The 15245-nt window shown below is 49.0% G+C and overlaps 1 protein-coding gene across 1 annotated transcript in view; it reads right to left on the minus strand.

The window, feature by feature from the left end:
• ARMH3 (armadillo like helical domain containing 3) overlaps positions 1-15245 on the minus strand; it is a gene marked incomplete in the record, with an annotated part of 166030 nt that overhangs the window by 36762 nt on the left and 114023 nt on the right. The window contains 1 exon segment of the mRNA XM_040361250.1: positions 3794-3872. Coding sequence (XP_040217184.1) covers positions 3794-3872 — 79 coding nt within the window.

Below are 15245 nucleotides of genomic sequence, written 5' to 3' on the forward strand. Positions count from 1 at the left end.
AGTTGCACTGCCGAAAATTTCCAGGTAAGTGCTTTGAGGATCGGCACCTAACTTGGAAGATTTGCGGCAGTGTAACTTAACTCGGAAAAGTTAAGTTGAGCCCGTTTGAGGATTTGGCCCATAGACCCTTCATTTCTTTGTAAGTGGGCAAATCTTACACCATCTGCAGGGGAGCAAATCATACCCCCACCCCCCGTAAATAATATGAAATACATGGGTTAATATGAAATCCTGCTACAAGTTCCCATTTACTGCAACACAACAACTCCCACGGCTTGCAAGCACTTTGGATAACCCGTAACACAGAAGGAACCGACGTGATTAATATACTGAATGAGTGAGAAGCGATATTGGATTCTTAGGCGGATAATGCTTCCTCCTCGGGGGCTAAATATAGATCACAATACGCTCGGTAAGATTAATAGATCAGGTAATAACATTGCTTTTCCCGTTTTGTATCACCTTTTAATTGCCACCTTGTTGTTACATGTTTTTAATTATATTTATATTATGCGTGTCCATAACTCAGACGTGCCTCACATAATTCACTGCTATATCCTTAAACCGGGACCAAGATTAATGGGTGGTTCGTCCTACAGAGAGCTACAGCAAAACCAGCCGACCTGTGCCGCGACCTGTGCCGTGTGACGCGACCTGTGTCGTGTGACGCGACCTGTGCCGTGTGACGCGACCTGTGCCGTGTGACGCGACCTGTGCCGCGACCTGTGCCGTGTGACGCGACCTGTGCCGTGTGAAGCGACCTGTGCCGTGTGACGCGACCTGTGCAGCGACCTGTGCCGTGTGATGCGACCTGTGCCGTGTGATGCAACCTGTGCCGTGTGACGCGTTCGGGGTGGGTTAAGGTTTTATGGAAGCCTTTCAGAGTTCCATCAGAATAAGTGGGGCCCAGGTCTCATCAGTTCAAAAGTGGGGGCCCGGGCCTCATCAGTTCAAAAGTGGAGCCTGGGTCTCATCAGTTCGAAAGTGGGGGCCCGGGTCTCATCAGTTCGAAAGTGGGGGCCCGGGCCTCATCAGTTCAAAAGTGGGAGCCCCAGCCTCATCAGTTCAAAAGTGGGAGCCCCGGCCTCATCAGTTCAAAAGTGGGAGCCCCGGCCTCATCAGTTCAAAAGTGGGAGCCCCGGCCTCATCAGTTCAAAAGTGGGAGCCCCGGCCTCATCAGTTCAAAAGTGGGAGCCCCGGCCTCATCAGTTCAAAAGTGGGAGCCCCGGCCTCATCAGTTCAAAAGTGGGAGCCCCGGCCTCATCAGTTCAAAAGTGGGAGCCCCGGCCTCATCAGTTCAAAAGTGGGAGCCCCGGCCTCATCAGTTCAAAAGTGGGAGCCCCGGCCTCATCAGTTCAAAAGTGGGAGCCCCGGCCTCATCAGTTCAAAAGTGGGAGCCCCGGCCTCATCAGTTCAAAAGTGGGAGCCCCGGCCTCATCAGTTCAAAAGTGGGAGCCCCGGCCTCATCAGTTCAAAAGTGGGAGCCCCGGCCTCATCAGTTCAAAAGTGGGAGCCCCGGCCTCATCAGTTCAAAAGTGGGAGCCCCGGCCTCATCAGTTCAAAAGTGGGAGCCCCGGCCTCATCAGTTCAAAAGTGGGGGCCCGGGCCTCATCAGTTCAAAAGTGGGAGGCCCGGCCTCATCAGTTCAAAAGTGGGAGGCCCGGCCTCATCAGTTCAAAAGTGGGAGGCCCGGCCTCATCAGTTCAAAAGTGGGAGGCCCGGCCTCATCAGTTCAAAAGTGGGGGCCCGGGTCTCATCAGTTCAAAAGTGGGGGCCCGGGTCTCATCAGTTCAAAAGTGGAGCCTGGGCACCTGCTGAGCAGGAGGGCTAGCAGTACTGCCTTACTGCTCACAGTTGTGACTTTTGTGCAGCACTGCACTTCTACTTTTCTTCCTCTCGCTGCACTGCAGGCAGGGTTGGCCCTACCATTTGTCCAGCTCAGTCCATTGGACCCAGGCAGTACTTTGAGAGGGATGGCAAATTGACACCCAAGATTTTTTTCCCCAGCAAATTTGTGTGTCATCCAGGGTGACAACTGGCCCCCAGGCCACTCTCCACTGCCCTGTAAAAAAACAAACAAAACATGCATACTCATAGATACCTACCCTACCCTGTCCATGCACGACCCTAGGCCCGCCCATGCACGACCCTAGGCCCGTCCATGCACGACCCTAGGCCCGTCCATGCACGAACCTAGGCCCGTCCATACACGAACCTAGGCCCGTCCATACACGAACCTAGGCCCGTCCATACACGAACCTAGGCCCGTCCATACACGAACCTAGGCCCGTCCATACACGAACCTAGGCCCGTCCATACACGAACCTAGGCCCGTCCATACACGAACCTAGGCCCGTCCATACACGAACCTAGGCCCGTCCATACACGACCCTAGGCCCGTCCATACACGAACCTAGGCCCGTCCATACACGAACCTAGGCCCGTCCATACACGAACCTAGGCCCGTCCATACACGAACCTAGGCCCGTCCATACACGAACCTAGGCCCATCCATACACGAACCTAGGCCCATCCATACACGAACCTAGGCCCATCCATACACGAACCTAGGCCCATCCATACACTATTCTGTTACTATTAAGTAATAATCATAATCAATAATAATAATAATAATAATAATAATAATAATAAAAAAATATATATAAATTAACCAAAATGTAATTATTTTTTTTTTATTTACTGGTGTTTTTTCTCTAACAACCGAGTTCTGTGATCACTGTAGCTAACAAAGGCAAAATCTTCATAAATATGCTTATGCCGCCGCCGCCGCCTGAGCGCGCTTTTATCTTTGTCAATACCCACAGGGATCGCAGCCAACTAGCGCTGCCACTAAAAGCTTTTACTAGGAATCATATTCAAATATATGCCTGAAATTGAGCAAACAAAAAGAATAAAAAGTAAAAAAAATATGTATTTCTTTTTATTACAATTACAGGAAATCATATTAAAATATATGCCTGAAATTGAGCAAACAAAAAGAATAAAAAAAATAAAAATGTATTTTTTTTTTTTATTATAATTAATGGAAATCATAATATATGCCTGAAATTGAGCAAACAAAAAGCAATAAAAAAAAAAAATGTATTTTTTTGTTTTATTATAATTAATAAAAATATATGCCTAAAATTGAGCAAACAAAAATAAAAATAAAAATAAAAAATTATTTACGTATTTCTTTTTATTCTAATTACTGGAAATCATATTAAAATATATGCCTGAAATTGAGCGAACAAAAAGCAAAAAATAAAAAATCTATTTATTTTTATTATAATTAATGGAAATCATATTAAAAATAGGTGCCTAAAATTGAGCAAACAAAAAGAATAAAAAGGAAAAAAAAAAATGATTTACGTATTTCTTTTTATTATAATTACTGGAAATCATATTAAATTATATGCCTAAAATTGAGCAAACAAAAAGAATAAAAAGGAAAAATAAATAAAAAATTATTTACATATTTCTTTTTATTATAATTACTGGAAATCATATTAAAATATATGCCTGAAATTAAGCGAACAAAAAGCAAAAATAAATAAATAAAATGTATTTATTTTTATTATAATTAATGGAAATCATATTAAAAATAGATGCCTGAAATTGAGCAAAAAAAAAATAATGTATTTACGTATTTCTTTTTATTATAATTACTGGAAATCATATTAAAATATATGTCTAAAAAAAGAATAAAAAGCAAAAAAAAAAAAAAAAAATGTATTTTTTTATTTACGTATTTCTTTTTATTATAATTTTTTTTCCTTTGTTTTGGCCTTACCTGCTCCTCGGCTAATTGCGAGATGTGATTCACGGCGGCGTAGGATTCGATCTTAGGATTAAAGTGGTTTATAATGGCCCTGGAAGAGAGAAAAAAAAAGACAAAAACAAAGCGATTTGTATTAATAAGCATGTCTATCTTCTCGGCGTGAGATTAGCGGCTACCGCTTCTCCGCGCCGTTTCTGATACTTGTGGGACAGAGACAGCGCTAAGTATGCCCCCCCAAGCCCCCCTCCGAGGTTTCCGATCGAAGTTCAAAAAATAATTGGCTGTATCCAGAGAGAGAGCAGCGAAGGGGGGGAAGGGCAGGGGAGCAACCCAAACAAAATTAAACGTGTAATCTCGCCGCATGCTGCGTCTAGAGCTTGAAAAGGGCAGCGCCAATCTCTGGGAGACCCGAGTGCCATTAAACCTGGTTAAGGATTTCGGTGATTTAAAAGAAAAAAAAAAAAGGAAAAAAAAAAAATAACATTTCACTAAAGCAACCAGTTTAAGAAAACAAAAATCCACGTTTTCTTACAGTCATACATTATAAGATTAAGTGTTTTTGGATGAGCTTTATTTATTTTTTTAATATACTTTTAAACTTAAATATCTATTTTTATACCCAAACACAGTGGCAAAACTTACCAGGGTCACAAAGGTTGCCCTTGCGTTCCGCCACTGCTGTGGAGTCCCAGCGGGGTTGTTGGCCGCAGGGCTCTGAGCTGAGAGCATCTCTTTCATACAGCCCTGCAGCGGTTCAAACCATTTGGTGGAGGGGGGGGGGGTTATCGTGGGGGGGGGTTGTTTTTCAGGGATTGGGCTTGGCCTCTTAGTTCCAGTGAAGGGAACTCTTAAAGCGGTTCTCCACCCTAAAGTGGAGTCCCGCTGATCGGAACCCTCCCCCCCTCCGGTGTCACATTTGACACCTTTCAGGGGGGAGGGGGGTGCAGATACCTGTCTAAAGACAGGTATTTGCACCCACTTCCGGCCACACGCTACGGGTGAAAGACGGGTTTTTCTGACTTCCCGTTGTGTGCTGGGAACACTCGGCTCCCAGCACACAGCGTGTGAGCCAATCGGCGGGCGCAGCGCGACTCGCGCATGCGCCGTAGGGAACCGGGCAGTGAAGCCGCAGCGCTTCACTTCCTGGTTCCCTCAGCGTGGATGGCGGGGGGAGCAGCAGAGAGACGAGCGATCGCTCGTCCTCTGCTGCGATCGGCGCTGGACTCCAGGACAGGTAAGTGTCCTAATATTAAAAGTCAGCAGCTGCAGTATTTGTAGCTGCTGGCTTTTAATATTTTTTCCCCGTGGCACATCCGCTTTAAGGCGTCGGCATACCAAAGATTTTGGACAATTTTCAACTTTGTGGAAACCATTTGGGGACGGCCCCTTCCTGTTCCAACATGACTGCACAAAGCAAGGTCCATAAAGACATAGATGAGAGATTTTGGGGTGGAGGAACTTGACTGGCCTGCACAGAGTCCTGATCTCAACCCAATAGACCTGGCTCGCAGTCTCCGCTCTAATTCATCCCAAAGGTGTTCTATAGGGTTGAGGCCAGGACTCTGTGCAGGCCAGTCATGTTCCTCAACCCCAAACTCGCTTATCCATGTCTTTATGGACCTTGCTTTGTGCACCGGTGGGCAGTCATGTTGGAACAGAAAAGGGGCCGTCCCCAAACTGTTCCCACAAAGTTGGGAGCATTTAATTGTCCAAAATGTCTTGGTATGCCGACGCCTTAAAGGGGTTATAAAGGTTTTTTTTTTTTCATTGGCCAAGGTGAAAAAATAAATGGCAATGACGGCCCCCCCAGCCCCCCCCCCATTTTACTTACCTAAGCCCCGAAACTCTGTGGGCTCGTTGCCGCGACGATTTCCCCCAGCTCGAGTCGGCTCGTCATTGGATATTGATAGCAACGCAGTCATTGGCTCGCGCTGCTGTCAATCGCATCCAATGACACGGCGCGCCGGGGGGCGGGGCCGAGTGATACAGTCGACGGCTGTATCACGGGAGCGCGCCCGCAAGAACTAACCCCCATGGGAGAGAGCTCCCATGAAGGGGGTTAGTTCTTGCGGGGAGGAGCCGAGACAGCAACAGAGGGAAGCCAGAAGACCAGGATCGGGGGGCCACTGTGTGCAAAACAAACTGCACAGTGGAGGCAAGTATAACATGTTTGTTATTTATTTTATTTTTTTAAATGGGAACCTTTAGTGTCCCTTTAAGAGTTCCCTTCACTGGAATTAAGGGGCTAAGCTCAACCCCTGAACAACAACCCCACACCATAATCCCCCCTCCACCAAATGGTTTGGACCGAGGTGCAGGGCTGTATGAAAGAGACGCTCTCAGCTCAGAGCCCTGCGGCCAACAACCCCGCTGGGACCCCACGACAGCAAGGGCCCGATCACAGTAGCTGCAGGTACCGTTGTTTAGAGCGGGCCGTCAGGGATAACAACCGATGTGGCTAAAAGTCGCTTGGTTGTTCCCCCGGAGGAGCGAGAGGGGACATCCCCCCCCCTTCTGCCGCCTCCACCGCTCTGACTGGGCCTCCCGTCCCACCAGGAGACCCGATCCACACGATGCGCCTCTTCCGGCGCCTCGTGACAGACTGGAACGAAGCTGTAAACGGCTTTGTTTCAGTCTCCTGACTGTAAACACGGAAGCGACGTCACTTCCCGGTTTACTCTGATGTCAATGGCGCCAGATTTAAAAACAAATATACAGTATTCAGAATCTGCGTTTTCGGCGATCTGAATACTTTGCAGTGTAAAGGAGGTATTTGGAGGTCTTTTAGACCAGGGCTCGACAAACCCCCGGGTGCCAGGTCGCAATTTCGACTATAATTAGCCACTAGAATTAGCGACTTGGCGCGGCACAGCTGGTGTACCATGTCTTCGTGCACGCACCCCCCTTGCGATCTCGTCGGGCCGCGCCGGCCGGTAATTGAGGCCGCGGCTTTGCGGCCTTCTGCAGTCCTAGGCTTCTTTCTGGAATCTGGCGCCCTCTTGTGGTGGCCGCTGGTACGACAAGACAACCAGCAATGCTAATGGAGCTTCCCTGCCTGTTTTTATTGCCCGCCCATCTCCTTCCCTTAGAACCCCCAAACATGATATATATTTTATTCTAAACACCCTAGAAAATGAAGTGGCGGTCGTTGCAATACTTTCTGTCACACCGTATTTGCGCAGCGGTCTTACAAGCGCACTTTTTTGGGAAAGAATACACTTTTTTTATAAAAAAATAAGACAACAGTAAAGATAGCCCAATTTCGTTTTTTTTGTTGTGAAAGATAATGTTACACCGAATAAATTGATACCCAACATGTCACGCTTTAAAATTGCGCCAGCTCGTGGAATGGCGACAAACATTTACCCTTAAAAATCTCCATAGGCGACGTTTAAAAAATTCTACAGGTTGCATCTTTTGAGTTGCAGAGGAGGTCTAGGGCTAGAATTATTGCTCTCGCTCTACCAATCGCGGCGATACCTCACATGTGTGGTTTGAACACCGTTGTCTAACGCGGGTGCTACTCACGTATGCGTTCGCTTCTGCGCGCGAGCGCTCGGTGGGACGGGGCGCGTTCCTGGCTCCTAACTTTTTTAGCTGGCTGCTACATTCCAAGCAAATTTGCACTGTTATTATTGTATCATCTGATTTTCCAAAAGTCACTGGTTGAGTCACGCCCCTCCAGCCTGTCTTTAGAATAGGAGGGAGGAGAAGCCTCCATTAATCTACATGCTAATCTATTCCCACCCCCATTGTGTTTAGCTGGTTAGTGGGTGGAGGAGAGAAAGAGGGTGGGAGGGAGTGGGCTGCCACTGTGTATACTTTATGTACTTTAAGGGGGGAGCAGCTGGAGGTGGTAAAAATACAGCTCAATCCCCCCCACTGACTGCCCCTCCGGCCCCCTGCACATTTTTACCAAACACCGACTGCAAGTGTTAACAAGGTCCAAGACCGCTCTTCTCTTCTGATTGAAACTACTTCTACTGAGCTGTCTGACAAGGGATGAGTTACTAGAGCAATTCTCACCCCCATTCTGCCCCCCAAATTGCCCCTCCCAATACAAATGTAACTTCAACTTCCTTGTGGAGCCCCCAACTCCCCCCCTCCCGCCTCACATAATACCACAGTGCCCAGGGCAGCCGCCCCTCCTGCCTCACATGATAACACAGTAGCCAGGGCAGCCGTCCCACCTCACACGATACCACAGCACCCAGGGTAGCCACCCCTCCTGCCCCCGCCTCACATGATAGCACGCCGCCCCTCCTGCCTCACATGATAGCACAGTGCCCAGAGCAGCCCCACCTCCTGTCCTGGCCTTGGTAGTAACTGCCTAACAACCCCCGCCTCACATGATACCACAGCACCCAGGGCAGATGCCCCTCCTGAATCACATGGTGCCCGGGGCAGCCGCCCTCCACCTCACATGATACCGCAGCTGCCCCCCGCCTCACATGATACCACAGCTCCCAGGGAAGCCGCCCCTCCTGCCTCACATGATACCACAGCGCCCAGGGCAGCCCCACCTCCTATCCTGGCCTTAGTAGTAACTGCCTAACAACCCCCTCCTTGCCTCACATGGTACCACAGCTCCCAGGGCAGCCGCCCCTCCTGCCCCCTGTCTCACATGATACCACAGCTCCCAGGGCAGCCACCCCTCCTGCCCCCTGCCTCACATGATACCACAGCGCCCAGGGCAGCCCCACCTCCTGTCCTGGCCTTAGTAGTAACTGCCTAACAACCCCCCCCCCCCTCGCCTCATATGGTACCACAGCTCCCAGGGCAGCTGCCCCCCGCCTCACATGATACCACAGCTCCCAGGGCAGCCACCCCTCCTGCCCCCTGCCTCACATGATACCACAGCGCCCAGGGCAGCCCCACCTCCTGTCCTGGCCTTAGTAGTAACTGCCTAACAACCCCCCCTCGCCTCACATGGTACCACAGCGCTCAGGGCAGCCGCCCCTCCTGCCTCATATGATACCACAGTGCCCAGGGCAGCCGCACCCCCTTAAACATGATACCACAGCGCCCAGGGTAGCCACCCCTCCTGCCCCCGCCTCACATGATACCACAGCGCCCAGGGCAGCCCCCAAATTGCCCCTCCCAACACAAATACAACTTGAACCTCCTTATGGAGCTCCTCCCCCGCCTCACATGATACCACAGCGCCCAGGGCAGGGTCCCCTCCTGCCCCCCGCCTCACATGATACCACAGCGCCCAGGGCAGGGTCCCCTCCTGCCCCCCGCCTCACATGATACCACAGTGCCCAGGGCAGCCCCACCTCCTGTCCTGGCCTTGGCAATAACTGCCTAACAACCACGTGCACCACCTACAAGCGGTGTCCCTGTTTTTTTGCTAGCCTGCACCGGTGTCACCGGAGATCCGTGTTATTCTAAAAAGGTGTCAGGGAACGTAAAGAGTGACAGATCACTTCATTGATCTCTCACACAACAAAACCCTGAATGAATAAGTCACAACATTGTTTTCCTGCCGACAATGAAATCAATTCACAGAGCTGACAATGACATAACTAATATCTCCATAACCAGCGAATGCAATTACGCGTGCCGCCGTGCATGAAACCGCGTGGAATGAAGACGGGGGCTCTGCCTACACACAACGCAATTCTCCAGCGCAATCAATTAATCAACTAAATAAAGCAATAAATAAGGGCGCAGAGACGCAATTCATTACGGGACATGACTACAATAGCAAATCAGGGAGACTCGGCGTGTGTATGGCAAGAGGAAGAATGAGAAATGATGATGATGGAAACACCAAGTATACGGGAAGAACATCCAAATCATACAAAGCCGGCACGCTGGTAAAATCCAACAAGTGTAACTTTATTGTCCCAGACAGGCAAACACAAAGCCCCCCCCCCCCCCCCCCAGGGACCTCCTTCTTTGACGCAATCTCTACAATTAAAGTCCAACTAAAGGTAAAACTTTTTCTCTTAGTTTTGGATGTGAAGAAGAATTAGAACACCTATTGGGGAGATTCACTCTTTTCACTCCCATGTACACAACAGGCTCCTCCCATGTACAAGAGTATCCCAGACTCCTCCCATGTACAAGAGTATCCCAGGCTCCTCCCATGTACAAGAGCATCCCAGGCTCCTCCCATGTACAAGAGCATCCCAGGCTCCTCCCATGTACAAGAGCATCCCAGACTCCTCCCATGTACAAGAGTATCCCAGACTCCTCCCACGTACAAGAGTATCACAGACACCTCCCATGTACACAAGTATCACAGGCTCCTCCCATGTACATAAGTATCACAGGCTCCTCCCATGTACAAGAGTATCACAGACTCCTCCCATGTACAAGAGTATCACAGACTCCTTCCATGTACAAGAGCATCCCAGACTCCTTCCATGTACAAGAGCATCCCAGACTCCTTCCATGTACAAGAGCATCCCAGACTCCTTCCATGTACAAGAGCATCCCAGACTCCTTCCATGTACAAGAGCATCCCAGACTCCTCCCATGTACAAGAGTATCACAGATACCTCCCATGTACACAAGTATCACAGACTCCTCCCATGTACATACGTATCACAGACTCCTCCCATGTACAAGAGCATCCCAAGCTCCTCCCATGTACAAGAGTATCACAGACTCCTCCCATGTACACAAGTACCCAAGACTCCTCCCATGTACAAGAAAATCACAGACGCCTCCCATGTACACAAGTATCACAGACTCCTCCCATGTACACAAGTATCAGAGGCTCCTCCCATGTACAAGAGTATCAGAGGCTCCTCCCATGTACAAGAGTATCACAGACTCCTCCCATGTACACAAGTATCACAGACTCCTCCCATGTACACAAGTATCACAGACTCCTCCCATGTACACAAATATCACAGGCTCCTCCCATGTACACAAGTATCAGAGGCTCCTCCCATGTACAAGAGTATCAGAGGCTCCTCCCATGTACAAGAGTATCACAGACTCCTCCCATGTACACAAGTATCACAGACTCCTCCCATGTACACAAATATCACAGGCTCCTCCCATGTACAAGAGTATCACAGACTCCTCCCATGTACACAAGTACCCAAGACTCCTCCCATGTACAAGAAAATCACAGACACCTCCCATGTACACAAGTATCACAGACTCCTCCCATGTACACAAGTATCACAGACTCCTTCCATGTACACAAGAATCAGAGGCTCCTCCCATGTACAAAAGTATCACAGACTCCTCCATTGTACATATGTTTCACAGGCTCCTCCCACGTACATAAGTATCACAGGCTCCTCCCACGTACACAAGTATCACAGGCTCCTCCTACGTACACAAGTATCACAGGCTCCTCCCATGTACATAAGTATCACAGACTCCTCCCATGTACACAAGTATCACAGGCTCCTCCCATGTACATAAGTATCACAGACTCCTCCCATGTACACAAGTATCACAGGCTCCTCCCATGTACATAAGTATCACAGACTCCTCCCATGTACACAAGTATCACAGGCTCCTCTCATGTACATAAGTATCACAGACTCCTCCCATGTACACAAGTATCACAGACTCCTCCCATGTACATAAGTATCACAGGCTCCTCCCATGTACAAGAGTATCACAGGCTCCTCCCACATACATAAGTATCACATGCTCCTCCCATCTACATAAGTATCACAGGCTCCTCCCATCTACATAAGTATCACAGGCTCCTCCCATGTACATAAGTATCACAGACTCCTCCCATGTACATAAGTATCACAGACTCCTCCCATGTACATAAGTATCACAGACTCCTCCCATGTACACAAGTATCACAGGCTCCTCCCATGTACATAAGTATCACAGACTCCTCCCATGTACATAAGTATCACAGACTCCTCCCATGTACACAGACATTTTCAGATCTCTCCAGAGATGTTCAATCGGGTTCAAGTCTGGGCTCTGGCTGGGCCAATCAAGGGCATTCATAGAGTAGTCCCGTAGCCACTCCTTTGGTATCTTGGCTGTGCTTTTAGGGTCCTTGCCCTGTTGGAAGATGAAAAATGTCAGGGTGAAGTCCCCTCCTCTTTCGGGGGAAGTCGGGCCCCGGCCAGCCAGCTTGGGACAGTAAGGGGGTGAAAGTGTCCGGTATTTGAAGGGGTTAAACTTGGAAGACAAAAAGTGTGTCATAACGAGCCCGTGGTCTTCACGTGGCTCTTGTATGTAACTTTGTACCGCGTTCCTAGAGAAAAGTTTCGATCGGGGGGGGGGGGGGATCACGCCAGGTCACGGAGCGATCGTTCAATACACGGTTCCACGCAGATTCCTACAAGCTGACAGCGCGTCGGAGGTCATTAGCGTCCCGGCGCAGCTCGGTGAACATTCTAATTGACCGGCTGCGACACTTGACAAGATTCACAAATCGGCGGCGTCAGACGAGGACGGGGCGCTCCGCAAACCATCTCCGGATCCGGCGCCAAGACAGGCGGAAAAGAGCTGGAAATGATTGAATCAATTAAAGAATAAAAAAAAAGTTACACCGACTGCAAACTTGGTAAGTTGCCGAGACGGGACAAAGGTCACGGGTGGGTCAGCAATCCATGGAAGGTTCCTTGAAGAAGGCCGGTCACATTTCACTTAAAAGGTGGTTTGAGTAAATGTTGGATTTTGGGGGGACCCCCCCCCCCCCCAGAGGCAAGACCCAGTAGGCTTTGTCTCCACTTGTTAGTTACAGTTAGCTACTTTGCCACTAGGTGGCTCTGTACCAGAATAGTGTCTGGTTACAGCAGACAGTGTCATCAGGTGTTAGGCCCCTTTTAGACAAAGCCCTCCTGTAATGATGTCAGGACCCATGTATAAGCCAAGTTGGGGGAGGGGCGCACGGTCTCTTGGAGCATGGGAGCCAAGCATTTGTGACACTGGAGTCATAAAGGGATGGATATGGTCACCAACAATACTCAGGTAGGCCGTGGTGTTTAATCGATATCCCATCCCCCACACCATTACACCCCCACCACCAGCCTGAACCGGTGATACCCCATCCCCCCACACCATTACACCCCCACCACCAGCCTGAACCGGTGATACCCCATCCCCCCACACCATTACACCCCCACCACCAGCCTGAACCGGTGATACCCCATCCCCCCCCACCATTACACCCGCACCACCACCAGCCTGACCCGGTGATACCCCATCCCCCCCCACCATTACACCCCCACCACCAGCCTGACCCGGTGATACCCCATCCCCCCCCACCATTACACCCCCACCACCAGCCTGACCCGGTGATACCCCATCCCCCCACCATTACACCCCCACCACCAGCCTGACCCGGTGATACCCCATCCCCCCACCATTACACCCCCACCACCAGCCTGAACCGGTGATACCCCATCCCCCCACACCATTACACCCCCACCACCAGCCTGAACCGGTGATACCCCATCCCCCCACACCATTACACCCCCACCACCAGCCTGACCCGGTGATACCCCATCCCCCCACACCATTACACCCCCACCACCAGCCTGACCCGGTGATACCCCACCCCCCCCACACCATTACACCCCCACCACCACCAGCCTGACCCGGTGATACCCCATCCCCCCCCACCATTACACCCCCACCACCAGCCTGACCCGGTGATACCCCATCCCCCCCCACCATTACACCCCCACCACCAGCCTGACCCGGTGATACCCCATCCCCCCACCATTACACCCCCACCACCAGCCTGACCCGGTGATACCCCATCCCCCCACCATTACACCCCCACCACCAGCCTGAACCGGTGATACCCCATCCCCCCACACCATTACACCCCCACCACCAGCCTGAACCGGTGATACCCCATCCCCCCACACCATTACACCCCCACCACCAGCCTGACCCGGTGATACCCCATCCCCCCCCACCATTACACCCCCACCACCAGCCTGAACCGGTGATAGCATCTTGCAGCGGCATGCTATTCCATCCGGTTTGCGTTTAGTTGGACCATCATTTATTTTTCAACAGGACAATGACCCCAAACACACCTCCAGGCGGGGGAAGGGCTATTTGACCAAGAAGGAGAGTGATGGGGTGCTGCGCCAGGTGACTACCTCGTGAAGATCATCAAGAGAATGCCAAGAGTGTGCCAAGCAGTAATCAAAGCAAAAGGTGGCTACCTAGAACCTAGAATATGAAATATATTTTCAGTTGTTTTACACTTTTTTGTTCTGTATAATTCCACGTGTGTTACTTCATAGATTTGATGCCTTCAGTGTGAATCTACAATTTTCATAGTCATGAAAATAAAGAAAACTCTTTGATTGAGAAGGTGTGTCCAAACTTTTGGTCTGTACTGTATATATATCATATATATCTCTATCTATCTCTATATGTAAATAATTTATATATATATATATATATATATATATATATATATATATATATATATATATATATATATATATATATATATATATATATATATATATATATATATATATATATATATACACATACATACACACACACACAATGGGCCAGATTCACGTAGAAGTGCGGCGGCGTAACATATCGTAGATACGTTACACCGCCGCAAGTTTTCATTGCAAGTGCCTGATTCACAAAGCACTTGCGATGAAAACTACGCCGGCGGCCTCCGGCGTAAGCCCGCGTAATTCAAAGGGGCGTGTGCCATTTAAATTAGGCGCGCTCCCACGCCGGACCTTACCCGCCGTGCTTTGCGCGACGTGACGTAATTTTTTCGAACGGCGACGCGCTTAGCGTAATTCTGTATTCCCGGACGGCTTACGCAAACGACATTAATTTTTAAATTTCGACGCGGGAACTACGGCCATACTTTATACAGCACATACGTGTGCGGTGTAAAGTAAAGGCACCCAAAATGACGACTAACTTTGCGACGGGAAACTAGACTAGCGGCGACGTAGCGAACGCGAAAATCCGTCGTGGATCGCCGTAACTCCTAATTTGCATACCCGACGCTGGTTTACGACGCGAACTCCCCCCAGCGGCGGCCGCGGTACTGCATCCTAAGATCCGACAGTGTAAAACAATTTCACCTGTTGGATTTTAGGGCTATCTATGCGTAACTGATTCTATGAACCAGCCGCAGAGATACGACGGAGTATCTGAGATACTCCGTTGTATCTCCTTTGTGAATCTGGGCCTAAATTGATATATATGGATATATATGGATATATATATATATATATATATATATATATGGATATATATATATATATATATATATATATATATATATATATATATATATATATATATATATATATATATATATATATATATATACACACACATACACACACACACACATACATATACACACACACACACACACACACACACACACACATATATATATATATACACATATACATATACACACACGCACACCATATTTTTTTTTCTTTAGCAGAGACCCTAGGGAATAAAATGGCGGTCGTTGCAACTTTTTAGGTCACACGGTATTTGC

This window comes from Rana temporaria, chromosome 8 (assembly GCF_905171775.1).
Source record: "Rana temporaria chromosome 8, aRanTem1.1, whole genome shotgun sequence".
Lineage (NCBI taxonomy): Eukaryota > Metazoa > Chordata > Amphibia > Anura > Ranidae > Rana > Rana temporaria.